The sequence below is a fragment of the Diabrotica undecimpunctata genome, chromosome 1 (assembly GCF_040954645.1).
Source record: "Diabrotica undecimpunctata isolate CICGRU chromosome 1, icDiaUnde3, whole genome shotgun sequence".
Classification (NCBI taxonomy): Eukaryota; Metazoa; Arthropoda; class Insecta; order Coleoptera; family Chrysomelidae; genus Diabrotica; species Diabrotica undecimpunctata.
In genome coordinates, this window is record NC_092803.1 from 103,097,719 (window position 1) to 103,114,881 (window position 17,163).

The 17,163-nt window shown below is 34.1% G+C and overlaps 1 protein-coding gene across 1 annotated transcript in view; it reads right to left on the reverse strand.

The window, feature by feature from the left end:
- Positions 1-279: 279 nt before the first annotated feature.
- Positions 280-17,163, reverse strand: part of l(2)k09022 (HEAT repeat containing 1 homolog l(2)k09022) — a 57,936-nt gene continuing 41,052 nt past the window's right edge. The window contains exons 7-8 of the mRNA XM_072545664.1: positions 1,586-2,025; positions 280-1,385 (exon numbers count right to left, since the gene is read on the reverse strand). Coding sequence (XP_072401765.1) covers positions 354-1,385; positions 1,586-2,025 — 1,472 coding nt within the window. The 3' untranslated portion in view covers positions 280-353. The remainder of the gene's footprint in view (positions 1,386-1,585; positions 2,026-17,163) is intronic.

Genomic DNA, 17,163 nt, shown 5'->3' on the forward strand with positions numbered 1-17,163 from the left:
GGTCTTATAATTACTTAGAGGACACACTATTAAATTATACAAGCAACCATTCTACAGACATTTTCTGGAAACTTTTCTGTCTAATCGGGTATTCGATAGGCGGAACTCTCTTCTTTGAGAGATTGATAGTTCCAAAACTATGAACTTTTTTAAAGTAGATACTTACATTCTGAAATTGTCACAATTTGTTTTAGATTATCGCACTACATTTTTGTCGTAGATTTTAGACTAACTTCGGCTCTCAAATAATCATTACATTATTTTAAAATGACAGAAAAATTTATTACTACTCCTATATACAATTTTTATTAAAATATATAAAAAACAAAATATACCTACAGATTAGATAAACATTAAAAATACTTTTGTAAAGGTTCTCCTAACACTTTCTCCATTTCTTGTATTGCCTTTTGACAAGCCTTTTCTACATCCTCCTCTTCGTCTTCCAGCAACTCAGCCAGGAATGGAATAGTTTCCGGTAGTAAGGGAAGGAAATCTTCGCCCAGTTTTTTAACTATCTCTGTAACACAATGCAATGTTACCAATCTAATTTTAGGCGAATTATGTCGCATTTTCAGTAAAATCTGGTAATTCATTTGCTTCCAAAGAGCATCATCAGCAACAGCTACTGAAAAATTAACTAAGCATGGTGTTAAGATTGTGTTATTTCGTTTTATCAGTTCATCTAAGCCACCCAGGGGATTTTCCAATTGATCTACTAATGGCTGCATTAGAATATCGAATCGATCTCTGTTTACGAATTTATGGTTGTCATACAAAAATACCGCATCTAACGTTGATAGTATGTTCTGCAACAATAATATATTTTTCTCTTGGTCATCAAAGTAAAGTTCTTCAGTTTTAACCTTGTTGCAAGCATCTAACATGGCTGCTACGTTGTTAATAAAATGGCCAGCAAACAATACAAAAAGTCCTTTAAGTGATTGTGCTATCTTGCTAGAAAGGTTATAAAAAGTAATCAGTCTTTCTGTTTTAACGTCACTCCTCGCAGCCCAGTCGTAAAGTTTGTAATATAGCGGCCGGAAGGTATTTTCCGAAAGTTTTAAGATAAGAACCGTAAGAGCTTTAACAATATGGCTTTCAACCATGTTAGCAGCTTCTAGTGTGCATTCCTGTTCTGTGCGGAACTTTAGGATATTAAGAAAGAAATTTGTAAGTTCGTTTAAATTGCTGTTTACATCAAGCCCGTTAGTATTTGTTATACTCTCTGCTAAGATATTTAGCAGTGAGCTGGTGGCATGGAAATAGTTTCTGGCCACTAGCGTATTATAACAGTTTTCTATTGGCAGCAGAAGAATTCTGAGGGGTATTGTCGTTCCTATTTTTTGTTTTATGCTGTTTAGTTTAGTTGATAGTTGTTGCACCTAAAATGAAAACAAAATTATAATAAAAATTGCTGAAAACTAAAGTGATAACTGTGTAACGAATTTATGAGGTAATACCAATGGTAGAATCAATACCGTAAAATAAGAAAAAGGAGAAATTGAAGAAATATCTTCCTTAGAATTTCAACATTGAATAAAGACGATTTCATATTTTGCTTATTTTTTAAATTTAATTTTACCTTTTGTTCGTCTTTATTTAGATTCCACTTGGACATCAACTGGGAGACTTCAATTAACAGTTTCTCTAAATAAGGACTTAAAAACAAAGGCATACTGTTCAAAATCTTTTCAATAGTCGTAATCAAACTTTTTAATAAAACGCTAGATACTTCTTCGTGTTTCTGTTGTTTCAAAATTTTAATAAGTATAGGCATGAAATCTGGCAAACTTGCAATAGCGTGACCTTTGAGATGAATACATAGCTCAGCCAGACAAAGAACTACTGAGGCAAGCACGTTGTTTTGAGCTTTACCGGATTTTAACACTCCTGTAATGAAGTCTAGGATTTGAACAAATTTTTCAGGTTCTTGCCGTGCGAGAAGTTTAACCAGTAGTTTTAAAGACAATAAAGCTGTTTGTATTATTGTTTCTTGCTCGGCGTCGACTTCTTCATCTAGACCTACAAGAAACATAAACTAAAATGAGAATAGAGGTCTAATAAAAATAATTATATTCTCTTTCAAAAACAAACAAATAATAGTATTCATAGATCACAATGCAAATATTGGATTTCGAAAAAGATTAGTCATAAGTTCAGTTATAGTTTAGTGGAGTCTTTATGAATATTGTCGAATTGATTCTAATAATAAAAGGCAACTACTAATCTAATATGTTCATGATGTCATGAGTTATGTATATACAAAAAAATATTGAAAAAACTTCAGAAAGCCCTTAAACTCATTTCATTGTTGACATAACGGCCCTTGAATGTTCATGACATTGAAGTACAAGTAGAGAACTGAATTAGATATTGTCGCAAACAAAATTCAAAATTTATATTTAGATTGTATTATTGTATACTGATATTGTTGTGAAATTATTTATTACAGCATTATCAAGTAAAAACTAAAAATTACAAAAGAAAACTATTTGATAATTGGACTTTTAGTTCAAAAAAACTTGAAATAGAAATTTTTAATCAAGAATCCTGTTCTGTTTTGCTAAATTGGAAACTGTTTAAAATCGTTTCAAAATATTTTTATTCTATTGTTTCAAAATATTTCTATTCTATGTACATATATGTAAATTCTTAGCCCTAAGTTTTAATTTGCCTAGACGGCAACCCTGTCAGCCCTAGGCAAAGTCATTACAAGTTTATAAGAGTATTATGTTTCCATATGTTGCCATAAAAGCACAAAATAAAGAACGTGTGAAGAGATTTTGTTTAAGTTATTTCTTCACCCTATCGAACAACTATTTACCACCACGATTAACCAGCGACCAGTCAATTTAAATCAACAATTTAAACATACAATTTTTTGGTCATTCGTAGCCGAATTCGGTGGTAAATCGTAACAATTTCAATTTTTAAATCATCAATTTGTTAAAAGTAAAGCAAAAGTTTCTATTAGTGCATCTGTGCCTTTCAACCCATCATAGAACGGGACAGTGAGTCAAAAGAACGTTGACAAACACGAAGCGGTGTTCCTGTGGCCAATTTGCTGAGCGATTGCAGACGCGCATCCCTGAAAAGCTGTAAGTCTGTTCCACTTATATACCATCTTAAGATAAATCCTACCCTTAACCCTTATCGCAGTGCTATTTATAGATTCTGGTATTTCAAACTTTTTTCATCTTTTTAAATTTGCATGGTATTATAACTTGTCAGATTTAGAGATATTTACGAACATATCAATTAAAAAATAAATAATGTCGAACTCAGATATTGCACAATTAATAAGAAATAGAGGTTCTCTTAAACGTAAATTAACTTCATTAAATTTTGTAAATAAAATAATTGATGGTTCACTTAAACCGACATTAGGCGATGTAAATATGCGATACAAAAATAATCTTGAATTATTAAGTCAATTTGAAATTATTCAGCAATCTATCGAGGAGAAATGTTCGGACGATTAATAAGAAATTCATTTTAATGAACGTGGTCCATTTGAAAATCATTTTTATACAGCAATTTCATATTTAGAGGAATACATAAACAATTCTTCTCCGGTAATAAATGTCACACCTCAAAATGTAATTACTCACGATCCACTTCAAAATTTTCTTTTGCCGAAAATCAAGCTTCCTACATTTAATGGTGAATATGAGCAGTGGCTCGAATTCAAAACCAATTTTATAAACACTATCGATTCAAATTCATCATTAAGTGCAGGTCAAAAGTAACTTTTTAAAAGCTGCGTTGGAAGGTTATGCCAAACGAACAATAGAGGGTTTTACTGATTCCCAAGACTACCATGCTGCATGGAATATGCTTTGCAACAAATTCGATCGAAAAAAGTTTCTAGTAGACACCCACTTAAAATCTATTTTCAATTTAAATTCGATACATAAAAGCACATTCATGCAATTCAGAGGGTTAATCGATGAAGTTTCAAAGCATTTATCATATTTAGAAGGAATGAAGCTCACTAAAGAGTCTCTATGGGATATGACAATTATTCATGTTGTGTACAAAAAATTAGACAAAGTAACTCAAAATTAGTGGAAAGAATATCACACTTCCGTAGAATTGCCTCACTTAAATGAATTTCTTGAATTCCTTAAACAGAGACAAGACATATTACAATCTCAAGAAGAGCCTCATTCCTCCTCAATGATGACCGTCAAAAGTCACTCTGGGTTTCAGAAACCTCTACAATCTCGATCACAATTTCATTTATCAATAAATAAAATTCAGTGCAATTTTTGCAAGAATGATCATTTAATATATTCTTGCCCCGAACTTTTAAGATTAACAATTAATGACAGATGGGAAAAGATTAAATCTTTAAAACTTTGTCCGAATTGTTTACGTTTTGGTCACTCCAAGAAAAGTTGCAGTAGCGGATCATGTCGTAAGTGTAAACGTAAACACAACACTTTATTACACCAAGATTATTCTCGTTCATATCAAAGTCAAAACACACAGTCAAATGCATACAACAACAATAATCAATACAATTCACGAGACACAATTCAATCAGTAGGTGCTCAGAATCATCCAAATAATAGTGACCAGGTGTCACACAATTCACAAGCAATTTCTCACCATAGTCAAGCAATTTCAGTCCCAAATCCACAATGCTTAGTTACAGAAAGAAATACACAATCTAATATAATTCTGTCGACAATAACATTCAAAGTTAAAGACCAAAACAATCAATTGCATCAATGTAGAGCTCTGCTCGATTCAGGAGCTCAATCCCATTTGATTACCGAAGAGTTTGTCAAACGGTTAGGCGTACCATTAACCAATACCGAATTAGCTATTATTGGTATTAACCAAGTGGTTTCTACTTTAAAAAAGAAAACTTCAATTACAATTTTCTCAAACAAAAATAATTTCCAATTTCAATTATCTTCTTATGTAACACCATTCATTTCAACTATTCCGTTACAACAATTTTATATCTCTACAATTTCCATTCCTCAAAATATCGAATTGTCTGATCCTACTTTCAATACTCCTCAGAAAGTTGACATGATCATAGGTGCCAGTTTGTTCTGGGAACTGCTATTAGATGGTAATATTAAATTAGGAAAACATGCACCAGTGCTTCAAAATACCAAACTTGGGTGGGTAATATCTGGTACTGTAATGAATGCGATATCAACGTCGTTATGCAATTTTTCACAATGCTTTATACCAGAAGACAATCAGTTACGTAAATTCTGGGAACTCAATGAGATAAATGAACCTATGATGTTATCAAAAGATGACGTCCAGTGTGAGGAACTATTTACCAAACACACTCAAAGAAATGAAAACGGTCAGTTTGTAGTGAAGTTGCCCTTCAAATATTCTACCGATTTATTGGGAGATTCAAAAGAAATAGCAAAAAAAACGATTCATATCACTCGAAAACCGATTCAAAACTCATCCTCAATTTTATCAATTATACAAAAATTTTATACATGAATATATCGATTTAGGTCACATGACCAGGGTAGAAAGTGACATGGTCACTGAACCAACTTATTTTTTTCCCCACCATGGCATATACAAGCCTAGTAGTCTGACTACTCAACTTAGAGTGGTCTTCGATGGATCAAGTCCAAGTAGTTCTGGAAATGAGTTACAATATGTTGGACCAAAGGTGCAAAATAACATATTTGACATTTTAATTAGGTTCCGACTATACAAGTATGTTGTATCTGCTGACGTTAGTAAAATGTATAGGCAGATCCTTATACATGATGCACACAAGCCCCTTCAACAGATTTTGTGGAGGGACAACCCAGCAGATGAATTTTCAATTTACCAATTAAACACCGTTACGTACGGTTGTCTAGTTCGCTATACTTAGCAATAAAATGCATAAATCGATTAGCAATTGATCACTGTAATACATTACCGATCAAAGATAAACTTTCAAATCTTACTCCATTTTTAGATGAAAACCATGTATTACGAGTAAGGGGTCGACTTAGATTATCTGGATTAGACTTTAACTCTAAACACCCTATATTAATTTCATCTAATCATCCTTTCACTAAGTTGCTATTTGAACATAAACATAAAGTCCTATTACATGCAGGTCCTCAACTCCTTCTCTCATCAATTCGACAATATTATTGGCCAATTCGGGGGAGAGACCTTGCAAGAAAAACAGTAAGAAATTGTCTTACTTGTTTTAAATTTAAACCTCCATTTGCCAGTTGTCCAATGGCCAGTTTGCCCGAAGCTCGCACAACCCGATCACTGCCATTTCAGCACTGTGGCATAGATTTTGCAGGACCATTTTTACTAAACAATAAATCGGGTAGGGGAGCCAAAGAAATAAAAGGTTACGTTTGTGTTTTTGTATGCTTTTGTACCAAAGCAATTCATCTTGAACTCATTACAAATCTCACAACAGACTGTTTCCTATGCTGCTTGAAGCGTTTCATAGCTCGACGAGGTATCCCCAATGACATTTATTTAGATAATGGATCCACTTTCGTTGGAGCTTGCAATGAACTTAAACAATTTGGTCAATTTCTTTTAAAAAATAATACTTATATTCACAATTACGCTATTGATCATAATATAAATTGGCATTTCATTCCACCGTATGCGCCTAATTTTGGCGGTCTTTGGGGGGCGGCAGTTAAAAGCATGAAACACCATTTAAAGAGGGTGTTACTCGACAAAAAACTTATCTACGAAGATTTTAATTCTCTGCTAATTCAGATCGAGGGAGTCTTAAATTCTAGACCTATGTTTGCACTCTCTAATGACCCAACTGACCTAACGCCACTTACTCCTTCCCATTTCCTGATTGGCCGTCCTATTACAACCATTCCCGACACTGACTTAAGCACAATCCCGATAGGCAGGCTCTCCAACTACAAAACGATTCGTCATATGTATCAACAATTTTGGAATCGTTATGTGAAAGAATACGTTTCGCAACTGCAACAGCAATACAAATGGAAAGAATCTTCGTCCCATTTGAAGATTGGAACTTTAGTGTTAATTCGCAGTTATCAACAACCACCATGTAGATGGCCTTTGGGACGTATTATTAACTTGCATTCCGGTAAAGATAAACTTTCAAAAGTGGCAGAGGTAAAAACAAACAATAAGACAGTTATTCGCTCTGTTCGTCATTTGTGTCCGTTGCCAATGCATCAAGAGAGTGTTAGTGAGAATATTAATACATATGACTTTATTTAAATTTATAATCTATTTTGAAGGTACCCTTCAACGGGGGAGTTTGTTTAAAATCGTTTCAAAATATTTTTATTCTATTGTTTCAAAATATTTCTATTCTAAGGACTTCTTCTTCTTCTGGTTCCTATCCGTTTCGGATGTTGGAAATCATATTGGCAATCATGACCTTGCTCGCTGCTGCTCGAAACAGCTCCGTTGAGGTTTTCTTAAACCATGTTCTTAAATTCCGCAGCCATGATATTCTCCTTCTACCGGGTCCTCGCTTACCTTTGACTTTACCTTGCAATATAGACTGCAGCAGGGAGTAACGGTGCTGATTTCTCATAACGTGTCCCAGATATTGCAATTTTATGCGTTTGATCGTAAACACAATCTCTGGTTCCTTCTTCATTTTTTCTAGAACTTCCTTGTTCGTGATCCTTGCTGTCCATGATATTCTCAGCATTCTTCTATAAAGCCACATCTCAAATGCTTCAAGTTTTTTAATAGTGGTGTCTGTAAGCGTCCATGCCTCCGCCCCGTACAACAACACAGAGAAAACATAGCATCTCAAATGTCTCATTTTTGTATCCAGGGATATGTTGTGACTTTTGAAGATGGCGCTCATTTTGTTAAAGACCGTTCTTGCCTTTCCTATGCGGCACTTTATTTCCTGTACATTGCTCCACTGTTCGTTTATAATAGTTCCATATATACACATAAGGACATTCTAAGGACATATATGTAAATTCTTAGCCCTAAGTTTTAATTTGCCTAGACGGCAACCCTGTCAGCCCTAGGCAAAGTCATTACAAGTTTATAAGAGTAGTATGTTTCCATATGTTGTCATAAAAGCACAAAATAAAGAACGTGTGAAGAGATTTTGTTTTAAAAGTTATTTCTTCACCCTATCGAACAACTATTTACCACCACGATTAACCAGCGACCAGTCAATTTAAATCAACATTTTAAACAGAAACAAAACTAAATCTTCTTATAATTTAATCTTATGTACCTCACATTACTTACAATCTAGACGTTATTAAAGATTTTGAAGTTTAAGACCTTACAATAGTATTACAAGTATATTAAATAACTCATAAAGTGCGTTCCTAATACCACTGGAAATATTTGAGGATCGTTCACTTAATTATGTCAGATGTATTTAACTATATAGTATCTAACGGAACAGTAATTATAGCATCTGATTGGTCTTTATTAATACCACATCATATGCAAATATCATAGTAATTCTGCTACGAATTATGTAGAAAACTTTAGGATTTTTTCTCATTATCGATAACACTGATATGACTTTTGTTTGTTATTAATAGCTTGTCAAATTTAACAATCTTAGATGAGTAAGTCCACTGTAGTTCTCCAAGTGTCACCTCCGTTACAGATGTTGGCAATAATCATGACCACTGACATTCGAATCACTCCTCTAAAGTGTTTTTGCGTATTCCTCTTCCTCCCACACTTCGTCCACCCTCTAGCTTTTCATGGATTATGATCCGCAAGATGATGCATTCCTCTCCACGCACTGTATGTCCGAGATATAGCAGGTTATTTCTTTTATTCTTCTTTCAACTTTGTGTCCTTCGTTCATTCTTCTTAACGCTTTGACACTCGTAACGTAACCCACTCATGAGATCCTCGAAGTCCCTCTACGCCGCTATCTTCAATATCATCTCTCAAATGAGTTTTCCTATTCTCTGTCAATTCGGCGTCCATGATCGTATTTTAGAGTAAATGTCAAATCTATGCCATAAAGACCCTGTTTAATTTTTATAAAGTAGGCACGTGCTTTTTAATTCTAATTTTCATTTCGGTAGTTTAGTCATTATTTTCCGTTATTAGTGTTCCCAGGTACGTGTACTTATTTACTCTTTCGATCTGCTGGCCTCTGTTTACAATTACTTTCATTAGCATTATTGTTCTTACTAATTTTTATGAACTTGTTTTTTTATGTTAAGGGGGAGTCCACCTACACCACTGCATTTTAATATTGTAACATTACTCTTTCTAGATTTGCTAAAATGATCGACTATTATTATGGTGTCATCATCACAATATTGTTAATTAAAAATCAATTCACTTTTATTTCTGACGTATAGCTTCCAGTACGATTTCGACATCTGATATTTCGACATAATTTTTGCTCTGTTTTTCATAAGAATATTTCTCTCTCTGTCTACCAAATTGAAGTCGTCAAATTTGTTTTGCAACTCTTGGTATTGTCATTCAGTCTTCGTCTTTGTATCTGGTTGTTGTAAGCAGTTTTTTACTTTGTTGTTAACGACTGACTTAAATGATAGCGTCAAAAATTAAATTCGCTCAAAAATTTATCGCATGTATGAAGAAAGTAAGTTTCTATTATATATAAAGAAATATATTTTATAAAAAAGTTATGCTAATTTAGTTTATATCGTTAAGTTGCACCGAACGTAGGGAACCAACTCAAAGTTTTTGGTAGCATTTAGCTCGAGTTTCTTGAGAATAGTACCAATAAACAAATAAAGTTTAATATTATTCAGCTAATTTATAACTTTTTTAAAAGTAATGATAATAACGACGAATAAGCAATATTTTAAATGATATATAATCACAAAACGTACTCAATATTGTGTTATATATATATATATATACATATATATATATATATATACATATATATATATATATATATATATATATATACATATATATATATATATACATATATATATATATATATATATATATATATATATATATATATATATATATATATATACATATACAGTATACTCCCTTTATAACGAACACGGTTATTACGAGGTTTCGCTTATAACGAGGTAAATTAGATGTCCCGTGAAATTTATATTGAACTATAACCCTTTATAGCGAGGTAAATTTGTTTATAACGAGAGAAAATAAGATTGAAAAACGTATTTTTTACGTTTTGGCCCGGCCGTAGCTATAAATAAATACCCTTTTTAACTGCGGGCCACCCGCAATAAACTTCTTACAATTTATGATTCTTAGTCGGAAATGTAAAATTTATGATTCACAAGTGTCATTGTATTGGGTTGACCATTCACACCTAATAATATGGGTCCTAATAGACAAGATATGGAAAGTGTTTTAAAGGTTGTCAGAAACTTTATCCAAGGACAAAACGCAAATGAAGAAGCAAAAAACTGTTTCACATCTTTAGAAAATATGATAGATAGAATACTGGACAATTTAAAGCAGTCAAAAATGACAAAATAACTTTATACGCTTTATACATATTTACAGAATACAGATTTTTTGTTTTAACGTATATCCTTGACAGTAAAAGTAAACAAATCTTTTTTGTTTTAATGCATTTCATTGAAAATAAAAGTAAACAACTTTGTTTTAAAAACGCCATTCAAACAATATTTATTAGCATCTTATATTGCTCCGAATGGCTTCACTATAGAAAGTTAATGTTTTAGAAAACTACATATTCATATGTATGCACAATATTATTGTTGTTGGATATAACGAAATCCGCTTATAACGAGGTAATTAGTCTGTCATTTCAGTTCTCGTTGTAGAGGGAGTCTACTGTATATATATATATATATATATATATAAGTAACGATGATTGAAGTTTTTAGTTGAAAAGTATTTTCGTGCTGTAAACTTATAAATAAATATATTTATACTATAAATTCAATAGGATTGTCAGGTAAAATTGTTAATTTATGTTAAATATATTTTGTTAAAATGTTATGTAAAAATATTATATTCAAAATATTACGTCTTAACAATTAATTGTGTAATCCAGATGTACACACAATATTTTCATTCATTTATATTATTTTTAGTTTAACAAATATGTACATGTTTATTTTACAACATCTCAAATGCTAAATTATACTTACTTACTTAAGCCGTCCTTTTGTACCTTACGGTGTCGAGGTGCTAAATTATATTATATTTTAAATCCAAAACTTTCTCCCTTATAATAATGAAATGTCACGAATATACTTCTGGTTCGTAATAATTTGTAAAAAACAAAACCTATCATTTATAAATATCTTAAATTCATAACAAACAAAAAAGAAAATAACTTAAAAATATAAACGAAACTTTTAGTAGTAAACGTAAGAATAACTAATAACTATTGTATCGCCTTGCATTTCCCCAATAGAATATCTTCCACTGCTTTTTATAAAATGTTCCACCGTTAAGACATTAAACTGTAGATGAATTGTCAGATTAACCTTTTGAAAAACCCTCGTTAGTCATTATATGCGTTTTAAACTAAACACGACGTAGCATTCAAATTGAGCAATTTCCAAGAACACAAATATAATACCTGGAAATTTCCAATTAAATACGATTAAAATGGAAATAATAGAATTCCCGAAACAGCCTTGTTTTTTCTTTTGAACTTTTATTTACAATCAATTTCTACATAAGAGTTTTAAGTAAATGTGAATGAATTTGTAAATAAGTAATAGTTTCGAAATAACTTAGTCGCTTTGTGATCGACTTTGAGATCGGTAGAATGTACAATATTTTTTTTTAAATAAAATTCATATTCACATATAAATACCAACTTCTTTACAGAAAATAATAATTCTAGACCCAGCAACATGTAAACTACAATTGTGAAAAACAAACTTGCCATAATAATAATAATATAGTTATTAGGTACATACCTACTTGTAAAATTATAACCAGGTAGGACGAAGGATCTCACAGGTAGTCTCCGAATGTAGCAACAAAAAATCTCTAGAACTGTACCTATTAGTTATTATTTTAAAGAAATATTTTTATTCTGAATCACTTCCTGTTGTTAATTCACTATCACTACTGTCTTCTCCTGGAGTAATGATAATGGGCTCGATAAGAACATCAACACGCGTGTCTACGTCCCACATTTTATCTGCTTCGTTCTGTGTATGTTTAATGCATGACTGCCAGTTGGAAGCGGTTATATTTTGTATCGCTTGGTCTAATAATAATTTGACTTCTTTTAATTTAAAGTTTGTATTCTTTTGCGCTACCTCATTTTTTATTTGTGCCCATATTAGCTCGATGGGATTCAATTCACAATGATACGGTGGAGTTCTTAATACGGTGATGCCATGCTCGCGTGCCATTTCGTCTACTGCAAATCTGATGTATGAACTCTTATGTTCGCGCACTATATCAAGTAATTGAACCTTTATCATGGATTCATCAAAATCTATATTTTTACTTCTTAACCAATCTATTATATCTGCTTTTCGAGATGCAGAAGTCGGTATTTTTTCCATACGACGGCTGTGATAAGGTGCATTGTCCATTATAATTACCGAACCAGGATCTACAAGAGTCAGTATAGACGAAAACCACTTTTCAAACACATCCGAATTCATATCCTCATGACAATCGCCCGTTTTGATTGAGGTAAACACATTTAAACCATCTTGTAAAAAACCTGAATCAATTCCAATGTGCGTTATAATGAGACGTCTTCCTTTGCCCGAGGGTGCTTTTAAGCCGGTTGAAAGTCCCTCAATGAAAGCTTGTCGCGCACTTTTAATATTCAAGTCTTGCCATACTTTGGATTTCGTATGACCCTCATTCAACCACGTTTCGTCCGTATAATAAACTTTTTTACCAAGTCGTCTAAAATCACGAATTTTTTGCAAATATTTTCTCCGCCATATCACTAATTCGTCTCTCTCGATCAACAAACTTTTCCGATTTCTCTTCACATACCGAAAGTCCATTTCATGTAAAGTTCTTTGTAATACTCTCATGGATATTTTATTTAAAGTCTCATCTGCGTCTGCATTAACTTCTCGTTGAATAGCCTTTAACGTGGGCAGTTCGTTCCTAAAATAAAATCCATGAACTTTTCTTCGGATTATACTTTTCGTACTATCGTCCAATACAATTTTTGCACGTCCTTTATGGATTGGTTTTTGGATAGGTTTGTTACCTTGAATTATTCGGAAAACCATACGAGCCGATACTTTCGTTAAATCTCCAGACAATGTCGCGACGTCCTCTATAAGCATATTTGGATATCTTCTACGCAATCCCTCATAAACCGATTTTATCATTTGCTTTTCTCTCACAGATAACCATCTTTTTTTATTTTGTTTATTAACAGATGTACTGCACGTTGGTTTTGATGCCATGATGTTACCCGACGGTACGCTCATGAAATACTACCACCCACCAGATTTAATGGTTATTTGTGGGTGAGTTTTCATAATGTTGCCGTATTGCATTTAGAATATTACTTTCGAAAAGAAATAACGATGTCCGCCTGCCTCTCTATTGGCATTCAGGGTATACCTCAATGGTACGGATAAGCTGCAAGCGGTACTAAATAATACATTTCGCAACAAGGCGAGTGTACCTTCCCTAGTTCGGACTTCCAACAGATGTAACCGTCAAAAATGATAATTGAGAAGTGGTTTTGTGTGTTAATAAAGAAATAAATATATAGCCGCTTACCACCGAGTGTTAACGAACTACAAAATGTCTGCCCTGACAATCCTATTGAATTTATACTATATATAAATTCGAACCGCTCGTTTTATTTAAAAACGCTACAGTTGGTGTCACAGTGTGAGGACAATTGATTTATTTAAAAAATAAATTCAGCAGTGACTTAAAAAAAAAGACTTTTGAACTTTTGAAAAGTATTGTTCGTCGGGAATATCCGCGTAGCTCGGTAGTGATCTTTGTACGAAAGAACATTTAAAAAAGTACGTGTGTACCTGACCAAAGATGCTGCTAGTAGAACTTTCAGTAAAACAGTAGAAGAACGCGATTAAGACTGCAGAGGGTCATAAAGGATACTCCAAGAACGACTGAAGACTATTCTCAACAAGAATGGAGACGACCCAGAGACATTCCAGTTTCAATCAGCAGAAGAAGCCGTTTTAACTAAAAGAATTGATGGAAAATTCGAGAATGTTTCCAAAAGATTCGATGAAACGTCTCAAATGATTGAAGAAACTTCTAGAAGAAATGATAATAAATTCGAAAATGTTTCTAGAAGATTCGACGAGAAATTTGAAATTTGAAAATTTGAAATTTGAAAATTTCTCGCAAATGATTGAGAAGAATTTTCTAGTTTCTAAAACATTCGATAAAGTAGAAGAGAATCACCGAGAGACGAAACGACACATCATATGAGATTCAAATTGCCACCATTTGATGGAAAGTCCTCTTGGTCCATATAACTTAGACAATTTGAAGCTATTGCGACAGCCAATCATTGGACAGAACATATTACCGACGTTTTGTCGAAGGATTTGCCAACAAAGTTGACAGAAGAAGGCAAAGAATATACATGGAGCGAAAAGTGTCAAAGAGCTTTCAAACACTTACAAATGGCTCTGATCAGTGCACCGATTTTAAGCTACCCTAGACAGGCAGGAAAATTTGTGTTGGACACCGATGCCAGCAACAGTGCAATAGGAGCTGTTCTCTCCCAAATCCAAGATGGGCAGGAGAAAGTCATCGCTTACTTTAGCAAGCTTCTTGTCGAAACCAGAAAGAAACTATTGTGTTACCAGGAGAGAATTGTCAGGCGTAGTGAAGGCTTGCGAGCATTTCCATAAATACTTGTATAGCAGAAAGTTTCTTCTTCGGATGGATCACGCCGCTCTAAAATGGCTTCTACAATTCCGTAATCCAGAGGGCTAGATGGCAAGATGGTTAGAACAATTACAAGAATATGATTACGAGATCGAACACAGGGCTGGAAAAGTTCACTTAAATGCTGATGCCCTTTCGAGCGACCGTGCCGTGCAAATTGTAATCACTGTCTTAAATTAGAAGAACGACTTTGCCCCGTGAGACGAACAACCGTCATTAATGATCAATGGCAGCCTTAACAGCTACAAGACGCTCAAGCAGATGATCCATGTATAAAATGAGTATTGGATTGGATGCGTCGAGGTGCAAGACGTTCTTGGCAAGACACTAGTGCATGTAGTCCAGAAGTCAAGTGTTACTGGAGCCAATGGAATTACCTAGTACTAAAAAATGATCTTCTGTATAGAACCTTTGAGAACGATGATGGTATAGAATCTAAGCTTCAGTTGATTGTACCTAAAAGTAAAGTGTCAGAAGTAGTGTGTCAGTTGCCACTTTGGTTGACACTTTGGTATTATGTAGACTCTGCAAAAGGTTCGAGAACGGTTCTATTGGGTGAACTGTATAGATGATGTAAGAAGATGGTGCCGGAAATGTCAACTGTGTGCAACCAGTAATGGTCCAGTTGGTAAAAAGAGGGCACCCATGAAACAGTACAATGTTGGTAGTCCTATGGAACGAGTAGCAATCGACATTGCAGGTCCACTTCCAGAGACGAATGATGGAAATAAATATAGCCTGGTAGCCATGGATTATTATTATACGATATGGGCTGAGGCCTATGCTATACCAAATCAAGAAGCTGCTATTGTTGCAGAGGTACTTGTTAAAGAATTCTTTAGCCGATTTGGTGTTCCCTTGGAGATCCACTCCGACCACGGGCGAAATTTTGAGTCAACCCTTTTCCAAAACATTTGTAAACTGATTGGTGTCAATAAGACCAGTACGACACCCCTGCATCCTCAATCAGATGGAATGGTCGAGAGGATGAACCGAACGATGGGTAAACACCTGTCCAAAGTTGTATCAGAACATCAAAGAGATTGGGACCAGCACATTCATTTATACCTAATGGCCTACCGCTCGGCCCTGAATGAAACTACAGGCCAGATTCCAACCTGTCTGATGTTAGGTCGTGAAGTTCGTTTGCCCTGCGACCTAGAGTTTGGCTGCACACCTTCCGAAGAACATTTTGCAAGTGAAGATTATGTCGACCACCTGAAGTTAAGAATGAACAACATTCATGAACTTGCCCGACAACACATCCAGTTAGCTAGTGACAGAATGAAAGATCAATATGATTCTCGATGCAAGAATGAAAGCTATGAAGTAGGTGATCTTGTTTGGTTTTATAATCCACAACGTCGTCGAGGCTTGTCTCCTAAACTGCAAAGACAATGGGTAGGTCCGTACGAAATTAAAAAGAGAATAAATGACGTAATATACAGAATTAGGAAGTTGCCGAAAGGTAAACCAAAAGTAGTTCAAGAAGAAGCACGGACCCTTTAACATGAGATCAAAGATGACCGACGACCAAGCTTTAATGAATTTATGTCAAAATACGCAGAAAGAAAGAGTGCTAGATTCGGCGTGACGACAGAAGTTCAGCAGGATCTTTTTGTGTTCCGCATAACGTTTCTCTAGCCCACTGTGTTGCCCAAGATCTTGAGATGACTAAAGGAATCCCATCTGTATTTTATAAGAAGTTCGGTCGTTTGGACGAGTTAAAAAACCAGCAGCCTAAAGTTGGAAGAGTACTGAGATTAGAAGATGGTTCTCGATCTTTACTGTATATGGTGACCAGGGAGTCACATACAGACAGGGCAAGCTACGAGGATATATGGCGTGCTCTAACTAATTTGATCGTGTGCAATTATGACATCAAAAATTTGGCCTTACTCAAGATAGGACATGCACTAGATCAGCGGTGCTCAAAGGGTCGATCGCCAAAGTTTTTGAAGTCGATCACGATTCACGGAGAAATTACGGGGACTGTGCTGACTCACCACATATGCATGATCGAAATATTTATGATGATATCTCTTCACCCGAAAGTTGCGATAATGCCGATTCGGCATATCAGCATTCACAGATGAATTATGGTTCGTAATATATATTCGCCCTATCATTCGTCAAGAGGCTATTAAATATAATTTATTTCCTTAAGCCAGACGGATTCTCATTTTACAGGTCCAAACTTGCCAGTCTGTTTACATTCAAATTGTATTTTTAGCGTGTTGGTTTTTAAGTTAATATATTGTGTGTTATGTTATAGTTATTGTTAAGTTATTTACTTCTCGTGTTATTTTTTAGAGTTTAGTTTAAGTGTTTAGT